The following is a 17,104-nucleotide window of genomic DNA, read 5'->3' as shown; positions in this document are numbered from 1 at the left end:
TACATCCCTCCAGTTGCCATCTTGGCAACATCTCTTTTGAACACTCTTCCAGAGCAGATGGATCCTCACCATCTCTGGCTCTTAACAGAATATACCCAGCTATATTTACCATTTCTAAAGCAGTGACTCATCTGTGAGAGGGATCTGGGAGCATTTCCCAGGTTTGAGCTTACATCATTCTTCTTCCTTAAGTCCTAGATCCCACACGAAGGCAACTGTGGCTCCCTTAAGTCCCTGCAGGGCCTCCAGGCAGCAGGATGCCCTTGCGCAGTGCATCTGCCCAGCAGACTAGGCAACAGCTCACAGACTATTTGACCAACCAAAACTGACTCAAAAGTAATTTTTTTCAGAAGAAATTGATTTTTTTTTTTAGCACACAAAGATACATAGCAAGGCAGAGATGCACAGCAAGTTCAGGACTTACCTGAATGTTTTTGTATTTTCCTTGCAAGTTGGGCTTGATTTTGCATAACCCAGTTACAACTCCTCCGAGTCTCATTAGGTTCGATCTGCACCTTGCTCTCGTTTCTATGCCTCTTATTCACCATCTTCCTCTCTGAACAGCTCCTGCTTCTTATTCACCCCACCTTTCCTGCATTTGACAGAGTTTTTAATGTGTAGAGCCCTTTGGAGCCTGTTAACTGCCAGAGCTGACTGAGGCAAGGCAGGTTGTCTCTCCAACTGATGGCTTTCCTACTGCTCTTCTTGTAAGACTCTGACAGTGTTTGCTCCTGTTATAGTTTCATTTCCCACCAAGTTCCTTTGATTTCATTCTGTACAGTACCAAATAGGCAATCTGAGATGCATGTGGTAGTTCAACTCCCTTTACAGTCCGATGCAGTACCAAGACACCAGTCCAGTGAAGCACTTAAAGACATGCTTAAATTTAGGTATGAGCTTAAAATGTTACTAAGTCAGGATCCAAAAGCACAAGTTCTTATTACTTCAAATAAAAATGGGATTTCATTAGGTCTAAGCTGGGAGACTGTTATTCTGTTAGGAAAGATTATTATATGCTTAGAAGAGTATTTTTCAGAACAGTAAATATAGCTAATATAGTGAGGGTAGCTCACTGAATGCTGAGGAATACACTGCCTTCTGAATATATACTTACTTATATTTCAGACATAAAGTAACTGACCTTCTGCATACATTGATTAGAAAGCAACAAGTAACTTGCTCTCCCCTATTGTGTTTCCCCAGGGACCGCCAGGACCTCCAGGACCACCAGGACCACAAGTAAGTCTTTGTGTCGGAGTTGTCTAAGTTGATTTTGTGTCACTGAGGTTTATCCAAGACTTACTTGAAGGCAGTAAAATAAAGAACCACAAGCTACACCAAAGGCTGTGTAGCACAAGACCTTCTGTGTTGGCTGCATACCACAAGAAGTTAATCTTACACTGGGATCGTCTACTCTGAAAAGATTAAACCAGTTCTAGAGCCAGATTTAATTTGCTTCTGTAGTCACAGTAGCTACCCATGAACAGAGAATCCTTGCAGTCTTTACAATATTCAATTATATCTCAGTGGAAAAAAATATATGAGTTCATTGTTCCAGTCTACTTAGGTATTTTTATTTAACATTCAATGCTGTTAAAAAACTTGCAAAAGAAATGCTTGATCTTTTCATGACATTACTCAGTGAATGACTCAAAGTCTGTTGTAAGAAGCACTGGTAGCATGAGATTTTAATTAGAGTTGTCTTTCTGAATGTTTAGGTCTATAAAAATACTTTTAAATCTATAAAAATACTTTGAGGTAAACCTAGACTATTATTTGATTGCAGTTCTTCAGTGGTGTCCTACAGACTTGTAAGCCTGAAAACGCCTTTAAGCATGTTTAAATTTTAATTTTACATCAGAAAACTGAGATGTACACTCAGTAAATCTTGACCTATTGTTTTTTGCAGGGCAACAGAGGCCTTGGCTTCTATGGAGAAAAAGGTGAACAGGTAAAGGAAAACTAATTAATTAATATCACTACTAAAGGACAGGTTGATGTTATTTGCTATTTATAAATGAATCTATTTTAAATACTCTCTTGCTTTGCAACTGTATTACAGAATTATAAGAGAAAAGCAAACAAGTAGAGCTTTGAAAGTAATGATAATCTCCGTAAGAAATGTCATAGCTGAACTAAGTTCTACGTGTCTGGGTGTAACTGTATCCTGATTTACACCAACACAAATCAGAGGTAAAGCTTGAAATTTATAGAGCCAACCTATTTTATATAAAGCGAGAACTTTTATCGTCATTCTGGAAACATACAGTGTTATATGTTAAACCCAGCACAAAATAAATTTATCTTGACATCAATTTATTCAGAGGCTTAGAACCACATTCCTAGCAGGGGCGAATCTGTGTTGCTCCTTTTGTACAGTTCCTTAGACCCTGTGCTGATCAACAGTTTGACAAGGTATTGTAGCTGTTAGTAAATGCACCCTTATGCTTTTCCTGCAGGGCCCCCCAGGTCCTCCAGGTCCACCTGGGCTTCCTACAAGAGAGCTGATGGGTGTCCCCTCTGACAAACACAAGGTAAGTACAGGAGTTTTGCCAAAATACACAAGGAACTAAGAGCTCTTCAATGCCAAAATCAAAATACTGTACAAATGTGCTTTTGCATATAGTACTTGTAAGACTTTCATATATCAAAAGAGAAATCTGCTGCTTTCCCATAGCTTGGATCATGAAGTGTTTATTGAAACTATGGTGGCTAAAATAATTCATAAAGCACTTCTCACAGACTGGAGGTGCCTTAGGCAAACTTGTTCTTCTTGTGTAAGTATGCAACTACTGGCCATCACTCACATCTTCTCATTTTACAAGCAGAAATAGCTGCTGAGAAATCATTCGGTATCTTATTTTTCATAATAGTGAGTGAAATTTTCTTCCTGTAAAAGCAGCATATCTTTAGGGAAGCTATCTGAATTTTTTTATGTTTTTATATAACTTATCTATATGGTGCAGATATTTGTATACTTGCAAATAATGATTGTTCACACATATTGGAGAAATCCTCAATGGCAAGATGCAGTTTTTTCTCATCTATTGCTTCTTACTGGGAGCAGAGGTGGTCATACCCTGTACACATATATTCTGTATCAGACACCAACCTTCAGACCAGTAGTTTTTCATCCCAGATTAGAAGTTAGAAAGTTCATATGGCTCAGGCAATTTCTGCAGTAAGACAAGTAAATTGGTATGATACTGGAAGATCTAAAAATGTCTTTGACAGTCTGCAGTCTGCAGTAACATACATGTTGGGATTTCCATGACTAAGCAGAGATGTCTGCATATGAGCTACTTATCTGGAGAGCCTTTATATTCAATGGAGATACTGTCAAGATAGTGAGTAGACTTTAGGCTGTGATTCCTCTCATCCTAACAGGAAGTCTTACTTTTGATCAGACAATTCATAGATAATCAGTAGGTAAAAATGGGAGAATGGGCATTTATTTATAGGCATTACTCAGGCACTCACCACCCAGACATCTCATGAACAAGCCTGGGAACAACCTGAGTTGTTCACATTCCTAGAAACCTTTTCAGAAAAACAATCAAATATTTTTTTAAAAAGCAACTTTAAAATCTTGTTGTGAAAACATGTGTTCCATATGACGAGTGTATGAATACAGAACATCACAAGAGTGGTGATTTTTCTCTTGATAAACATTTGTCACTTTGTCTTGTGGAAAGGTTATTGAAATGTAAATGAGAATGCCTAATGTATCTGAACTTTTTCTTTATTGATAGGGTGAAAGAGGAGAACCTGGACAAAAAGGGGAAGCTGGAATTCCAGTAAGTCAAGTGGAGAAGAACAAAGACAATTAATAATATTGGAGTTAATACTGGTGCATTCTTCATTGAAATTATGTGATATGGGGCAACATAAGCAGAGACACCAGTTCTGATGCTTTAGAAAAACTAAACATGACATGTAATAACTCTACAGTGCAATCAGTCTTTGTCTTACTGGTTTAATGAAAGGAGATTTTCCCTCACACATTTTTTAATTTTAACTTTCACTTTTAATAAATCTCTTTACTGCTGCTGATCTGCTGATCTACATTTAAAAATTCTACTACATTTCATTAAATAAGTGTGTATGGAAATTTTCTCAATACTTTTCAGTCTCCTCTCCAGCACATACAGACTTTTGGTCTCATTGATCATTAAGTCTGTTGAGTAAGTGGACAGTAATCCCATGTGTTGCTGTATCATTTAGAACTGTCAACCTGGCTTGACTGACTGTGGTTTAGTTAACTCGCAGGAGACCTCTAGACTCTCTAAATAGCTTTGCCACTGAGTGGTTCCTTTTTACTTCCCAGAGTGGTTTAAAATACAATGTTTACCAATTAGAGATGCCCCACTGAGCGTTTTGCAGAGCTTTATTTTCTCAGATGGTCTGGTCAGCTTCTCCACAAGGGTACAGGAGAAGGTCGCAGTGTGAGCCCTGATGCCCTCTGTGTGCAGTTGCTAGCCAGTTCTTCAGCTGTTGGTCAGATTTTACACATGTAGAATTTTGTTAACTACATTAGGACTATTGTAGGTTTGCTGATGTAGCAAAAGAGGCTGTGTGTTTCTCCCTTTTTTTTTTTGATAATAGGATGGAGAGCAACATGCCTGTGTTTGCCAAGTAGCTCTCTGAAGCTACAGTTTGGGCATAAGCTGAGTTGCTTAATTGGTTGTATAGCTGAACAATTGCTTTGGCTCTTCTTCAGAGTTGCAGCCGCAGAAGAAATAAAGGAGGAGGAGATGGTAGGAGGGAAACCCTGTCCTCTTGCTAATGGCCTGTTCCTGCTATTGTAGTGATGCAAGCATGTTACACTTAATTTTAAGGACAACAGTTCTTTCACATGCAGCTATTATTAGATCCTCCATATGTTACAATGATGTTTAGCTTCCATAAAACAATGTCACAATTTTTTTTGCACGTAATGAAGAAATATGTTGAACTGACTTGCAATGTTTCCTAGGGTGTGCTTCTCTATGCTCCTGAAAAAGGTGAAGAAGGGATAATGGGCTACCCGGGACAAAGGGTGAGTCACTTGTTAAAGGTAAAATTCACACATCTGAATGTGCAATCCCAGCTGAGAGTTTGCTTTCAGGAACAAAACATAGATTAACAAACTACAGAAATGATAGTTCTTCACCTCACTGAAGAACTTCATCCACTGAGTTGTGGCCAGCTCTGAACTGCCTGATACAGGAAAGCAGAAAGGCCATTTTGAAATCGCAGTGGAAGGAGGGCCCCATGGGACTCACAGGTATGCCTGTACCATCATTGGGAAGCCTTGTGCATCTCTTCCCTAAAGCTGTGCTCACTAACCACAGCGAGTCTCCTGGTCCTTAGCACAGACTGTATTTCACTGTTCCCATCTTAACCCTCTTCAGACCATGGTTAGCAAACATGAGTTTGACTCTAGTTACTTGTGACCTCAAGAAAAAAGCTAGTTTAAATACTACTACTTTGTAGTATCTATGGATGCTTTTTTTGGGAGCAGTGTTTCTAAAGTGCTTAAACAGAGTGAAAACAGTGCTCAGCATACATTTTAAAAAAAAAATCTCAGCCATTTTTAAAATCTTTGTGGTATTGATTAAAAGATAAAAAGCAAATACCAGATTAGATTTCAGACCTGTTCTGTTTGCACCATATATGAATCTCATTGGAAAAGTATCTGAACTCTCACTGCTAGTGCCAGAGTTTCAAGCTGTCAGATTTATTTTATCTAAGAAATAATAATGGTTCTTAACCATCAGGATGTTAGGATGTCACTTTATTTTCCTAATTTTATTGTGCCTTCATAGGGACTGCCTGGCATCAATGGTTTTCCAGGACTCAGTGGAGAAAGAGTGAGTATTTCATACAAGACTGTTATTTCTGACACAGATGTAGACAATCTGTCTGAAAAGTAAACTGTAGAGGACAAACTCTGCCTGTAATTACACCAGCTGTAGTCCAACAAATATCATCTGTATTCATCCATCATTGTAATTTGGGGTCAGTTAGTTTTCTCATCAGTGAGAAAAAAAAAAATAGCCCTATAATTAAAGTCTGTTTTGCTTAAAACATTAGCATCTTTTAAGAGTACTATGAGGAGGTGTCATTTTCATTGTTCCCATTACTGCAACCATGATTTCTATAATTTTCTTCGTACATGCAGAAACTTACTTTTTTTAATAGCTTTCTGCAGATGTGGTTGAGATATATGGTTATCTTGAATATCAGAAAAGAAGAAGGAAACTGATAAATATACCAGTTAAATTTCTGTCCCCATGGAAACACACCCAAATATTTAAAATACCATTCTGTCGGACAGAGAAGAGCTCATACTTTCTGTTTATGCTCAGAAAAAAAGCTTCTTCAGTCAGCAGTACTTCTTCAGTACTTCCATGAAGTACTCAGATAGCTGTGGGGTGCACGACTTACTTTTCCATGTTTCTCCATCCTTAGTTGTTTAAGGATCTGTCCTGCCACCAAGGCATAACAGTAGTAACGTGAAACATGTGGGACATGAAAGTATATTAAATATGAAAAATAAAGTTTGTACGGCTATTCGGTCCGATCACAAAACCTGGTGGTGTGGAAGAGAATATGCTATCGGTAATATGGATATGGAGAGACTGATGCAAAACTCGTTAAAGCCCAATGATTGACTTAAATGTAGGTTCATGCTCCAGTTAGAAATGGTCAGTGGCTTCCCCATATGGAGGGTGAATCATGGCAACAATTTTAGCAGAAGGTACATTGGTTTGGATGGAGTATCATTCTATAAGGTGTGTGTATGAGAGGGGACAGCCTACTCGATGTGCTGTTCAATGACCTCCTTTTTGTTGATATTTGAGAGATTTGATTCTTAAGAAAGAAAGAAGGATGGTTAAGTCTTGCCTGCACATAGATGAAGTAGCAGTTAATTAGGAAGCTACTGGCTTCACTTTTAGACCACCAGCTCCACCTAGTGTAAAGAGATTTTACAGTTGATACTCAAGAGGCTCCTTTTCTTTGTGCATTTGCCACTATGGAAAGGTCTCTGAAGCGTGCGGTCCGGTTTGTGGCATCTTGCTGAGAGCTGTGGTATTTGTAGTGCTTCGAAACTGCATAAGTGACTTCACAGAGCTCGTTATTAACATTCAGGTTCTGTGTAGGAGTTGTACTCACTATGGAACTCAGGAGATGCTGAATTTTTAAAAAGCTGGCTAATAATCTAACTAGTGTGAATTATACAAATCTCCTGGCTTCTGTGAAACTGTATTAATTGATATCTGTTGAGGACCTGGCCACTTTTTTTTCTGCTAAAAGTCCACCTTTTTAACACCAATCTTTTTCCAGAGTACACATGAACATTTTCTATAGAAAACAAAAGTTGTCAAAGAGCTGAATAAAGCACACAGAAGAGATCGTCTCTTCTGTATCAGCATCACTGAAATCTGCACTTCACTCTGTGCACCCCCAGCAGCTGAAATGTGCTCTCATGTGATAGGATGTACCATGTTTTACCACTTGTGTTTTAATCCACATGCTTTGCATTTCAGACCTTGTAAAAGAATGAAGTGGCAGAACCTTAAATATTAATAACATCTTTTGGAGTAGGGCTGGAAAATTTTCTTTGGGATGCGACATGACTGCAAGTGGGAGAGGTGCATGAAGGCATCTTCAGGGCTGATCCTGAGATCTCCTCATTCAGCCAGGGAACCTTTCTTTGGCCAAACAGGCTTCAGCTACCTGGAAAACAGCAGAAAGGATGTGGGCACTTCAGTGCTATTTCACTGCTCACTGTTTGCATTCCAGTGAAAATCATAGAATCATAGAATAGTTTGGGTTGGAAAGGACCTTTAAAGCCCATCTAGTCCAACCCCCATGCAAGGAGCAGGGACTTCTCCAACTAGATCACGTTGCTCAGAGCCCCATCCAACCTGGCCTTGAATGTTTCCAGGGATGGGACATCCACCACCTCTCTGAGCAACTTGTTCCAGTGTTCCACCACCCTCATTGTAAAAATTTTTTTCCTAATATCTAATCTGAATCTACCTCCCTCTATTTTAAAACCATTATCCCTCATCCTGTCACAACAGGGCCTACTGAACAGTCTCTCCCCATCTTCCCTATAAGCCACCTTTAGGTACTGAAAGGCCACAACAAGGTCTCCCTGGAGCCTCCTCTTCTCCAGGCTGAACAACCCCAACTCTCTCAGCCTGTCCTCATAGGAGAGGTGCTCCAGCCCTCTGATCATCTTTGTGGCACTCCTCTGGACTCCCTCCAGCAGGTCCACATTCTTCTTATGTTGGGAGCTCCAGAGCTAGAGGCAGTACTCCAGATGGGGTCTCACAAGAGCAGAGTAGAGGGGGAGAATCACCTTCCTCAGCCTGCTGGTCACGCTTCTTTTGATGCAGCCCAGGATGCAGTTGGCTTTCTGGGCTGCAAGTGCACATTATTGGCTCATGTTGACCTTCTCATCTACGAGCACTCCCAAGTCCTTCTCCTCAGGGCTGCTCTTAATCTGTTCTCTGCCCAGCCTGTATTTGTGCTTGGGATTGCCCTGACCCATGTGCACAACCTTGCACTTGGCCTTGTTGAACTTTGTGAGGTTCTCACAGGCCCACCTCTCCAGCCTGTCAAGGTCCCTCTGGATGGCAAAATATGTCCCCTTGTAATGATTTAGACTCATTTAGTCTTCTTACAGGAGGTTGTTGTATTCTGGGTGCCTGGGTTATGCATCCCAGGGTCAACTGGCATGGATGAGATCCTCTTTCTCCTCTTCCATCCTGCAGCCTCCATGGGACAGTGGGATTGTAGGTGCTTCTTCCATCTGCACCACTGCCAGGGGCAACAGAGCCTGCACCACAGCAAGTCCCTCTGGCCTTTGACAGGCATTAGACTTGGTCCAAGAGACGGTACACCAAAACAGGAGGGGACTTAATGGTATTACCCAAATTACTACACCCCAGGGAGACAAACTGCTCAGCTCTGTTTCATAGTTTTCACACCAACATCAGGGGAAGCCAGCTGCTGCAGACTAAATAATTTTATTCTCTCTATGATAAAGGAAAACTCAATCATTTTTTTTTATGTATTATAGGGTTTTCCAGGATTTGATGGTCCACCGGGTGGCTATGGTCCTAGGGGAAGCAAGGTACTGCTTTACTTTCGTTTACTAGAAACAATAGACCAAATGTCATTTTGCCTGCTTTTCTGTCATGTCAGAACAATCGTGTTTGGCATCATTGTAGAACGAGTTATGTGGTTTGTTAACTTGAAATCTCTGAGATTTCTTAGAAGACACACCAGTGCTTTTGAAAGTTTGTTTATTTATGTTTCATGGGCATATCTTTACATTTTGAAAGAAATTATCTAGAATAATGTGCTTCGATCTGATACTTAACTCCTATTAACAGGGAGAGGCAGGCGAGATAGGTCTTCCAGGACCAGTTTCCTATTTTCCTTCCCGCATCCCAAGGAAAGGTACGTCTTCTTTGCTTAGACTGCTTATCTTAGCTGCATTTTACTTCCTTCCACACAGATCAAAGCATGAAATTCTGAGAATTCAACTCCTTAAAAAACTGTGGCTTGCTAAACTGTTCCAGAAGGTATAACTGCCTTCCGAGAGAGTGCCCTAATCACCGTCTTGCAGGCAGGTGGCTTCTTTGTCTCTCCTGCTGAGGCTGGATTGCCATACAAAAGGCATCCAAACATTCCTGTGTCCATAGAGAAGAAACAAGCAAAGAAGTGTGTGACTTTGTTGTCCAGTGAAAGGAAGAATGGTCTTTTGCATCCTGTTTCAGAGACTCTGAATGAAGTGCAGCAATGGCAGCATGACATAGACAATTCTTATAATCTAATATTTAGAAAGAAAAAAAAGGAAACATTTTTAAAGCCTTGAGGATTAGTAGAGGATTTTTTTCCTTTTTTGATTTGACAAATTTCCTTTGTGATTTTTTCACTCGGCTTGTAGCCCCACTGTCTGCTGTCCAGCAGAGCTGTGGTGGCTCTGGCTGGCCGGACTAGAAATACGTAGAAGGGGGTATCAGTTTGCCGAGGCCAAAACTGTTCCAGGGAAGGTGCCAGCAAACAGCAAGGATGATTGCATGCCATTGCCCCAGCCTGTATCCTCATACCATTGAGTTTACCAGTCTTGTTGACAGCCTAACAATGAATGGTTCCCTTCCTCCCAGAGAAAGGGGACAACATTGTACAAATCACCTTGACTAACCTGCCAGGCTTTTAAGCTTCCTCTCCTGTGTAGAGAGAGGAAGAAGCAGGCAGAGGACCGGGCACACCATATGACCTCTTGTATCCCTGGCCTTTGACAAAAGCACAATACTTTCTGCAGGCAATAGCTGGGCCCAGGCAGATGCTCTTGGTACCCAGGGAGTGTATCATACGTCTGTTATAATGACAACTTCTTGTAGGAAAAGGAGGGGCTCTCCTCAAAGAGCTGGTCTTCTGTGCTTCCCAGGAGCAATGTAGCTCTAGAAGCATATTAGTAAGAGCTGAGAGATATTCTTCTTCTCCCTGGGCTTGGTGGCTCCACACCATTCCTGTCACAGGCCATGCTCAGCTCCCAAGGTATCTGGGCTTTACAGAAATCTCTCCGATATATTTCTTTACTCAGACTGAGGCAGCATGAGGTAGCAGGTTTTTGCGTTTCTAAAGCTACCTTTAAGAAACAATTGTAAATTCTAATATTCTGAAGCACTTGAAGTTCCTAATTTTTACTTTTTAAGAACTGAGCAGTCTGCAGTGTATCACAAGTTGGTATTTATGGGCTACAAACAGCATCAGACTAACATGTGTTTTGTGGAACCGGGGATGTCTTTCAGGTGCAAGAGGTGATCCAGGCTTTCCAGGTGCTTCTGGACTACAGGGAGACCCAGGAGAGGAGGGAGATCGTGGACTGCCTGGTCTGCCTGGATTCTCTGATGGTAATATCCCAGCAACACATGTTCCAACAGCTTAACTTTATAGCAACTTTTAGCTGATACAGAGTCAGGATGGGGGAAATATATGTGTCGACCGTGGAATATGCAGTGCAGGGGGTAGATAACTAACTACAGGGGCAAAGATTGAGAGGAGCATTTTCCTTCAGCCTCAGCGGGGCTCTGGCAAAAAAACTGAAGTAGAGATGATGACAGAGCCTTGTGTCAGTAACTGCTGTTGATTTGCTCAAGTGAAAAGTGTAGTTACCATTTCTGCTCTGTGCTATGTGTCTCCATTTTTTCCTTGCATGCTAGATACAGTTGCATGAACTTTCCCTTCTGCTGCATTACAGCTCTTTGAGAAGCATCGTTAAGAAATTGTACTAAACTTCTTCTCTGGTACTGTTTCAGCGGATGGGGATAAGCCAGGCTTACCTGGAGAAGTGGGACCAAAAGGTGAAAAAGGTGAATTAGGATCTCCTGCTTATCAGATGGGCCCACCTGGGTTTCCGGGTAAGCACGGCACACCAGGACTCCGTGGTCTACCTGGTCCTGCTGGATCCCCTGGTAAGTGCATGAAGAGCGATGATGAGAACTCACAGGAATATCTTTGCTTATTTTAAAGATATCTGTGGGCAAGACAAAGTGAGAAAGTAGATGGAGAGAAATGAAATGAAATGAAATTAAATTAAATTATATTAAATTAAATTAAATTAAATGTATGGCAGGGAGGACATACAGGGGAGACACGTTGTATGCTCATCAATGAAGGAAAGCTTTGCATGGTTTTTAGACATTCCTGGCAACATTGGAAACATTGTGTGTTTTCGTCTCGGGGTGAGATATGAGTGTCAAGGCATATCTGAGAGAGCTGGATTTCTTCCTTATCCTGGAGAAGAGGAAACTACAGGGAATCTGACTGCTGTCTTCCCCTACCTCTCAGGAGGTCATAGGGAAAATAGAACCAGGTGCTTCACTAAGGAGCGCAGCAGCAGGGTGAGAAGCAATGGTCAGGAGCTGCAACAGCTCTGCTTAGCAGGGGAAGCTCTGCTTAGATATTAGGAAAGCCTTTTTCACCATAAGGGTGGTCAGACACTGAAACAGGTTGCCTAGAGAGGTTGTAGACTCTCCATCTTTGGAGATATTCAGTAGTCAGCTGGAGAAGGCCTTGAGCGACTTGCTGTAACTTTGAGGCTGGCCCTGCTTTGAGCACAGAATTGGACCGGGTGGCCTCTGGAGGCCACTTCTGACAGAGATTGTGCTGTGCCTCTGTGAAAAGCACCACACTGCGGTGCAAGAGCAGGAGTGGAGAAAAGGATGTGCAGAGCAAGCAGTCTGTGGTCCTGCAAGATAGGTTCCCGCTGAGAGAGAGAGGAGCAAAGGAATTCGGGGTGAGAGAGAGAAAAAAAATGGCAAGGATCATCTGCCAGAGCAGATGGAAGTTACTCAGAAAGGCTGTGGGAAGTTCTGAGAACAGGGAGAGAGGAAGAGGGCAGGGGGTAGATAACAACAGGCTGAGTTAGACAGTAAGTGACATCTGGGGAAACAGAGAAGAGCAGATGCAGTGCAACTCAAAGCAATAGGTAGGAATGAGAAAAGAAGTAAATCTACAGTAGATTAATTTATATTTTTATTTAATTAAACTTCTAGGTTCGCTCTTTGGATTGAAAGGACAGGAGGGGACGCCAGGTAGATTTGGCGTGCAAGGTTTCCCTGGGCCAAGAGGACAAAAAGGACCTAAAGGTAGGTTATAACAGGTAACTCAACAGCTGATCTGCTGTTACGCATTGTGTAAAGCTCCCATGGTATTCAGTCTGAGTTTACTGAACTATGACATGGGGACCGATGAATTTGATCTGGGGCTAAACAACAAGGAAACATTGTGTTAGTTTCTCGTAAGAAGGAAAAAAAAAAAAGTAGTACTTTTCTCAAGTATTGAGAAACTAGTCAAGTGTTCTCAAGTCTATATATAAAATAGATACAGCTGAGCATCTGTTTGTTGTGACAGAGCATTCTTTCTTCTCTTTCCAATCCTTTCCTTAGGCGAGGAAGGGGATTGCAGTGCATGCCTTCTGGGTGATGAAATCAGAAGAGGGTCTACTGGCCCCCCTGGCCCTCCTGGCTTTCCAGGAGCCCCTGGCCAGCCTGGGAGGAAAGGAGAACCTGGTGATCAAGGACCACATGGTATTCCTGGCTACTCTGGAGTAAAAGTGAGATACTTACTTTGTTATTGCATAAGTTTTATGCCGACTAGAAAAAAAAAACCAAGCAAGCTCTTTTCTGTGGAAAAATTATGAAAACTATGATTTCTTTCTTTCCGTGCCTCTTCAATAGTTTTCACATTGCTCTCTACAAAATACTGAAAGCCAAAAATTGCTAGGATGGGGGTGAAAATAGGATGTTTGGAAAGAGCAAACGATTTCCATATAATCCAAAGTCAACTTTGCATTTAAACAAAGCTGTTTCCGCAGAACCCTTTCAAGCAGCTGTAGTACTGAGTATGATCTGACCATCTAGAAGGGTAACAATTCCAGTAGTAACTTAAGGTTGTAGCTAATAAGATGCATATGTCAAACTGATGAAATGTAAGGTTCTTGTTTACAATACATTAAGTCTTCCTAAAAACCACCATTCAATAACCCTGAGAAAAGGCCTTTGCTTATAATTGTCAGAGCAAACAAATTTTTTTCAGTTAGTGCTTTAGGCTCTTCTGCAAATCAAAAAAAAGCAAACTCACTCACAACTAGCTTAAGTTTGCAATATTTTAGAATTAAAAGAAAATAAACTTTGACTTGTTTGTGTCTGTCAAATAAAAGCAGAGAAAATAGGTATTTTTTTCACGAAATTTAAAGTACTTTTATGAAACTTCTACTGCCTAGAACTCATGAAAAAAATTGTCAGAAATATATTCAAAAAGTTCAGTATTGAAACTTTGGTTAAAATTTTGCAAGTTCTACAAGGTTTTTTGCCTTTGAAATTAAGACTTTCTATATTTTCATCACAGAATTTAAGTTACTGTAGAACAGACAGTAGTATAGACATATACAGACATAGCATAGCATAACAAAATGTCACATAGCAGCAAAGCCCTGACTTTATCTCAGCTTTTGGTCTGCAGCAAATTCAAAGTAAAACAATTTAGCTTAAATATTCTTGGTCCTTATTCTCAGGCAGAAGAGACTCCATAATTCTTTGAGGACGTTCAACAGCTTACATGTACGAACAATAAATATACATAATCTAGTTCAGATCTATATCAATTTAATGAAAATAATATTTTATCCCAAGCAAAGGGTATTTTTTTTCCTGTGGAGAAAGAGAAATTAGAAACAGCTGTAAAGCATTCTGAAAACACCTGTGTGCTAAATTGCCTCATATACAACATCTAAACCTTGAAAACAAAAAAAATAGCAATATGAACATCATACTATTAATGCAGCATTACTGCTGAAGATTTGTGCAGTTGTGTAGTCAGTGAAATAATTCAGCATTATATTAAGTTATTGAGATTTCTTTTGGCCTGCAAAAAGCAATGTCCAAAAGAAACATCTTTGCTCTGGTGTATAGATGTGACTTCAGTGATCATTAAAATTCAGTTTGGAAATATGGCCCAAGTAAAGCAGGATCTTTGTACTCCAATCTGATCTCCTCATTTAGGCAGCAATGCAAAAGACACCTTTTTAAATAATGTATGGCACAGGAGTGTTTTAAAAAATAAATGCATCAGGTGCATCCATTTTATTCGGTGTCTGAATGATGAAGTACTGGAATTTAGTAAGAGGAGGCTAGGGAAAACCTAACGTGTGGCTTCTATTTTAGTGAGTATCAATGTAATTATTCAGAAGTAAAGCTAACTGGCATAAAATAGCCAATGGTAAATGAGTCTGTAACCTCTGGGCCTTGGCATCTACTGTGAATTTGATCCTTTGATTGAAAGGCTTTTGGCCAGAAGCAAGTAATACCACTTTCAGATGGGTGCTTCAGGAGAAGGATTCTGGATTATGCCAAGGGATCAGTGTGCCAGAGACTGGTCTTTAGCTTCACCACAGTTTGCCTTTGTAAGAGAGGAAATCTCCCTCCTTGGAGATTTTCAAAGCTTGACTAGGCAAGGCCCTGAGCAACCTGCTGTAGCTCCAAATGCTGCACCTGACCAAGGAGCTCCAGCTCTCCTTGCTAACCAAAACCTTTCCCACAGATCTGTGGTTTGGGGCTGGCCTCTTGATCACTCTGTGGTCAAGGTCTTGTCTCTGCTAGAAGAAGGTGCTACTTTACAGCCCCGCTGCTGTGTTGTGAATCACAACGCACTGCCAGTTGTGAGTCTGTCCTCTTTGGTAGTGGTGGGCAGGAGGAATTGCAGGTCAATATAACCCTGAGTTCCGTTTCCATGGTGCAGAAGAGTTGCTTACAGCATTTTCTTTAGTGGCTAACACTGAGTAATTTACCATGTTTTCTCCAATGTAGTTCTGCAGCTGCAGTCGTCTGCAAGACTCTAGCCCATAGAAAGCCACAGCTCTCCCAATGCCATCCTCATGCAGAAGTTCCCCTACCATGCCACATAGACCTTGGTCCTAGTTAGAGCATAGTAATAAAGATTCAGGCACAACAATGGGATTACTGAAGAGAAAACCATTCACAGAAAGTAACAGGGAAGCAGTAACATTTAAGGAGGAGACTGTTGTTTTGGGTTTTTTTAAGCAGGACAGTGGAAATACAAATATTGATACTTATTTCTTAAATGGTTCTGTTTCTTTTTTTTTTTTCCAATGTGTGTAACACCAGGGGTTTTCGGGTCAAGTTGGATTTCCTGGACCAAAAGGAGAAAAGGGAGATTCTATACACATAACTACTAAAGGTAGAGTAAAAATTCATATCACGTGTATTTATACCTTTCATGAGAGATCAGTCTCACAATGAAGTGTTTTCTTTAGGCACCAAAGGAATCCAAGGAGATCCTGGGCTGCCTGGTATCAGAGGTGAAGATGGTTTCCCAGGCAGAGATGGATTAGATGGTTTACCAGGACAGCCTGGCCTTCCAGTAAGTAGCAAATACAGCTAAATCATTTCCACCACACTCAGTTACTAATGCATTTAATTCTGAGGGGTTATTGTCACCAGACTGTCCTTCTCTCACTAGACTGGCTTTGCTGGGTCTTGATATATCAAACATTAGTTTTACTCTTAGGGTTTTTAGAACAATCTTTCACTTTTATTTCCATTTTATTCAAACAACTAAGTAGTAGTGTATAAGCCATTTAGGCCAGCTTGCTATTAGCAGTTAGTTTGTGATTTATTGTGGTTTATTTGTGACTCCTTCTAGATTGTCTAAGAGAGATTCTGAGTGACTGACCTTCAACAGCTTTGTTACAACTGAGTTAAAGAAAAGCAAAATTTACTACAATTTTACATCCTCAAAACGTAGATTGTGTCATCATACGTATGTTTGATGGCACCTCACCTAAATAACTGTAGCTTTCTAGAAGTTAGATATGTAGTCTCAGTTGGTTTTCTAAGCTCATTCTGTCAGCAAAAGAAAAAGTTAAATGGGTTGCAAGAGGAATTAATCTCGCATATCATAAATGCTGATTTGGACCACTAGGATGCTCTTATATCGTATTTGAAGATGAGCCAGAGCCATATAATCTAATCTGGACCACAGTGCTTTTTACTACCAGTAAAGATGGTACTTTCTATTACTTCTAGGGATGGAAATGTTTTCTAGTGATGTTCATAAGATGTTGATTCAATCAATATTGCCAAAATACCACTACAGGAACAGAGAAAGAAAACATCTGCCTATTTGGGAGCAATTTTATGTCAGCTTCTTTCAAGGTCTCCAAAGTAAATGCCCACTAAAACATTTTTAATGATGTGTGTGATTTCCCCAAAACCCACTTGCAGCTTCTCAGGAAGGGCAGTAAGCGTGTCCACAGCAATGATCCATATTACTCGGGTGCTGTTCATTGGCCAACGTTTTTAGGGGAATTCTTCCTGTAAGAGTACTTCTCTCATGCCATTGGTGTCATGAATCTAAATTGAAGTCCGATTACTTGAAGTATATTTTATTTGCAATGTTGATTTAAAGAGCTGGGATGCAATGCCTGAGGAACTACTGCCTAGAAGATGTTATTCATGAGAGTAGTTCAACTGTTTGAGTTCTGTTTGTTTCTCAGCAAAGTCAGGAGTGACCACCT

General features: G+C 40.6%; 1 protein-coding gene across 2 annotated transcripts in view; it reads left to right on the top strand.

The window, feature by feature from the left end:
• Nucleotides 1-17,104, top strand: part of COL4A2 (collagen type IV alpha 2 chain) — a 145,413-nt gene that overhangs the window by 98,806 nt on the left and 29,503 nt on the right. For both annotated transcript variants that reach the window (XM_086770520.1, XM_086770512.1), the window contains exons 11-24: nucleotides 1,204-1,239; nucleotides 1,910-1,951; nucleotides 2,460-2,534; nucleotides 3,753-3,797; nucleotides 4,976-5,038; nucleotides 5,808-5,852; nucleotides 9,077-9,130; nucleotides 9,393-9,459; nucleotides 10,818-10,919; nucleotides 11,325-11,480; nucleotides 12,564-12,656; nucleotides 12,957-13,123; nucleotides 15,693-15,765; nucleotides 15,842-15,948. In XM_086770520.1, coding sequence (XP_086626646.1) covers nucleotides 1,204-1,239; nucleotides 1,910-1,951; nucleotides 2,460-2,534; nucleotides 3,753-3,797; nucleotides 4,976-5,038; nucleotides 5,808-5,852; nucleotides 9,077-9,130; nucleotides 9,393-9,459; nucleotides 10,818-10,919; nucleotides 11,325-11,480; nucleotides 12,564-12,656; nucleotides 12,957-13,123; nucleotides 15,693-15,765; nucleotides 15,842-15,948 — 1,125 coding nt within the window. The remainder of the gene's footprint in view (nucleotides 1-1,203; nucleotides 1,240-1,909; nucleotides 1,952-2,459; nucleotides 2,535-3,752; nucleotides 3,798-4,975; nucleotides 5,039-5,807; nucleotides 5,853-9,076; nucleotides 9,131-9,392; nucleotides 9,460-10,817; nucleotides 10,920-11,324; nucleotides 11,481-12,563; nucleotides 12,657-12,956; nucleotides 13,124-15,692; nucleotides 15,766-15,841; nucleotides 15,949-17,104) is intronic.

This window comes from Chlamydotis macqueenii, chromosome 1, assembly GCF_036417535.1.
Source record: "Chlamydotis macqueenii isolate bChlMac1 chromosome 1, bChlMac1.mat, whole genome shotgun sequence".
Classification (NCBI taxonomy): domain Eukaryota; kingdom Metazoa; phylum Chordata; class Aves; order Otidiformes; family Otididae; genus Chlamydotis; species Chlamydotis macqueenii.
Note: the sequence above shows the minus strand (reverse complement) of the source record. Positions and strands in the feature narration are given on the sequence as shown.